The sequence below is a fragment of the Acanthisitta chloris genome, unplaced genomic scaffold, assembly GCF_000695815.1.
Source record: "Acanthisitta chloris isolate BGI_N310 unplaced genomic scaffold, ASM69581v1 scaffold34817, whole genome shotgun sequence".
Lineage (NCBI taxonomy): Eukaryota > Metazoa > Chordata > Aves > Passeriformes > Acanthisittidae > Acanthisitta > Acanthisitta chloris.
Genome location: NW_008684828.1, coordinates 8355 through 11736, shown reverse-complemented (window position 1 = coordinate 11736; position 3382 = coordinate 8355). Strand labels below are relative to the sequence as shown.

Here is a 3382-nt window from a genome sequence, read left to right as displayed (position 1 = left end):
GTAGATCCTCCTCATTGCCGGGTCAGGCCAGTCCTCCCGGCACCAGTACACTGGGAGAGTGTCATTGCCAGGGCCAAGGATCACTCTGAAATGCTTCTCCTCTTGCACCCGCAGCAGCACTGCTGAGGGACACATGATGGCCACGGCCAGGATCCAGATGACCGCGATGATGGCGATGGCAGTGGGAATGGTCAGTTTCTGCTTGAAGGGATGCACAATGCACCGAAACCTGCAGCAACGACACCCAGGGATGTGTGTGGAGAAGACATTTAAGGAATGCTTCATCACCCAGGCAAGCAGGCACACGCATTTCACATTGTCTGTGTTTTAAAAAGCAGAGATGGAATCATCTCCTCATCCTCTGTACCAGCCATTGCTCCACTTAACCAAGGCTGGTGCTAACACCTCTGCCATCCATCTTAACAGCTTTGGAACAAACCAATTTTCAGTGTCAGGCATAGCCCAGCTGCACCATCTTTAAGATATACAGGTGAAGGAGCAAATTGCTGTGGCTGCTCTTTAGATCAGGCCACATTTTCTTTGTTTAACAGCCTTAGGAGCAAAATACATGTAATTTATTACGGTGTTGTGTGGGTTAATGAACAGACTCAGTGTGGTCAGGGACCAGAGGGAGGTGAGAGTGATGGTTTACAGACTCTGCAGCATCTTACCTGTCCACAGCAATAGCTACCAGAGTGAAGACAGAGGCAGAAACAGAGATTCCTTGAACCATCCCACTCATCTTGCACACCAGGCTCCCAAAGGGCCAGCCTGGAAGGAGACAGGTAGTTGGAATTGTTGTCTTTCAAGCAGGACTCTGCTTAGAATTATTTGCTGTCTTCCATTTCCTGAGTAGAATTACAGTCTCATGGAATGGTTTGGGTTGAAAGGGACCTTAAAGATGTCCCAGTTCCAACCCCTTGCCATGGCCTGGGACACCTTCCACTACACCAGGTTGCTCCAAACCACATCCAGCTTGTCCTTGAACACTTCCAGGAGTGAGGCAACCACAATTTCTCTGGGCTTTATGCATAAGAGGAAATTTCTACCCATACTAATATGTTTCTATTGCTCTGTCTAGCCACAGCAGGGGTTAGGGAGGGAGAGGGTATGAAAACAAATGTGCTTTGTCAGGTACTTTGGGTAAGTTTCTGATGGTTCAAAAACCAGCAAAGCAAACATTTGTGGTTTAACATCCCCTTAAAATGAGATGTCAAGATAGGAAAGGGATTCAACCACTACAGCTGATTGTTCTCTATATCTGGCTCATGGCATCCACCAATATAACCTGGCAGTGGGAGAATCCCTTCCTAAAGACAAGGGATGTGGAAATCAGCAGTCAGAAGGTGGATTAGAGGCTTGTCTTCCTCACCCCTGATTTCAATGACTCAGAATGTTTATAGACCCCCCCCCAAAACATGTCCCCAGGGCCTTGAGGGAGGCCAACACTCAGCAGAGCAGAGTCCCCCCAAGCTCTCCCTGCCTCTCACGCAACCCAGCCCACCTGCAATGATGTTGTCCAGGAGGGTGGTGGGCATGCAGAAGATCCCCACCAGTAAATCACTGACAGCCAGGTTCAGGATGAACAGGTTGGTCACTGTCCGCATGTGTTTGCTCCACAGGATGATGAAGCAAACCAGCCCATTGCCAACCATGCAGAGGAGGAAGATGAGCAGGTATGAGATGATGAAGACAGCAGCCACTGAAGGCTGGTGAAGGTAGAAGTCCACGTAGGAGACGTTGCCTTCCAAGTAGAGGTACTTGTATGTCCCATTATAACTCAGTGCCTGAGGCCAGTCGAACGAAGAGTTTAAGTCCATTTTCTTGTGTTCTAATGTGCCTTGAAAGACATTTGTAGCAAGGTCATTTTAGTCTGCTTGCAATTGATCAGAAGGAATGTGAGATTATCATTTAGTGTGTGGTATTTGTGATATTATCATTTATATAACAGGTTGCCCAGGGAAGCTGTGGCTGCCCCAGCCCTGGCAGTGTTCAAAGCCAGGTTGGATAAAGTCTTGAGCAACCTGCTCTGGTGGGAGGTGTCCCTGCCCAGGGCAGGGGGTTGGTGCTGGGTGGTCTATAATGTCCATTTAAACCCCTAAAATTCTATAATTCTGTGATTATTATCTGCTTTGGGCACATTTTGTGCTGAAATACATGCAAAGCTCATGTGTGCTCATCCCTCCACAGTTTATTTTAGCAGTCCATGTTCTGGGTCTCCCCAAATAGGAAAAACAACAAACAATGGTAGTTGTGTTGTACAACACAGATGTGCAAAAGTGACCAGTGAGGCTGTTGAAGGTTTTCCTCCTGCTGCAGGCTCTATAAATGAAGTCCTTCCTTTCCCAAAGCAGAGGAAAGCCAGACAGGATGTAAACCTGGCATTATGACAGCTGAACAAACCAACCACCTGCACAGGTGATTTGGGGAAAGAAAAATAATCAGAATTCTTGAGAAATCCATTTACTCAGCAGCTGGAGTGATCTGGCACTTGGACAGTGCTGAGACTGCTGAGCAACACTCACTGAAGAATCACTGATTTAATCACTAAAGAACAGGTATTAAAGCTTTGTGTGCAGTGACACAAACCTTCTGCCTGCAGGTATCCAAATCCAGTCCCATTTCACGGAACATGAAATGTTTTTGTGTACAGTTGGTATGAGACCACAGCTGATTTTAGGCTCCTGCTCACAAGTTGCACAGCTCAGGGTCTGCAATCATGAAGGACCACACTGTGTGTGAGACATGCTGAGGTACAAGAGAGCTGGATTCATTTCCTAGCAGGTAACTTGACTTGGAAGCAGCATCCCAAACTTTTTTTTTAAGTTTATTGTATCTCCCAGATGGAGATGCCTAAAGACTCAAGGAGTGGAGTGTTCCTAACAAAAAACTCAGCAAAATTAATCCATGGCAGAAGGCATAAAATTAATGTATGAGTTCAGGTGCCTTTAGGACACTTCCAAGCCCTCAGTATAAATGGAGTCTAAATTAGGGCACAAATATCCAAATCCTGATGAGCTTGTACGAACAGCAAAGCCTCTGCAAGTCTTTTACTGCCAGGTAGCAAGTGCAGTAAAATAAGTATTTCTTCTGCTGTGCTTCAGGTTTGGAGTAAGCAGAGCAGTGAAAAACCATCATGTTCTGGTCCCTTGTGCCTGCTTGGAAGTCACAACAGTGCAGGGTTTAATGGGTCTGTAGTCTACATACTCACTAGCTGCCTGCACAACCAGGGAGGGCGACAGCAGTCTGGAATCTCTCCCCAAAACTGGCTGCTTGTGTGTTTGAACCAGTGTAGGAATAGTTGTATATTCTCTGTTGTATATTCTCCTTCTGGAGAAAGACTTATCTATCTTTACTGGGTTTTATCCAACATGCTTTCAGA

The 3382-nt window shown here is 46.4% G+C and overlaps 1 protein-coding gene across 1 annotated transcript in view; it reads right to left on the bottom strand.

The window, feature by feature from the left end:
- Nucleotides 1–1820, bottom strand: part of NPFFR2 (neuropeptide FF receptor 2) — a 2418-nt gene extending 598 nt beyond the window's left edge. Inside the window, 3 exon segments of the mRNA XM_009079473.1 lie at nucleotides 2–229; nucleotides 672–771; nucleotides 1505–1820. Of these exon segments, the coding sequence (XP_009077721.1) occupies nucleotides 2–229; nucleotides 672–771; nucleotides 1505–1820 (644 nt within the window).
- Between the last annotated feature and the right edge of the window lie 1562 nt (nucleotides 1821–3382).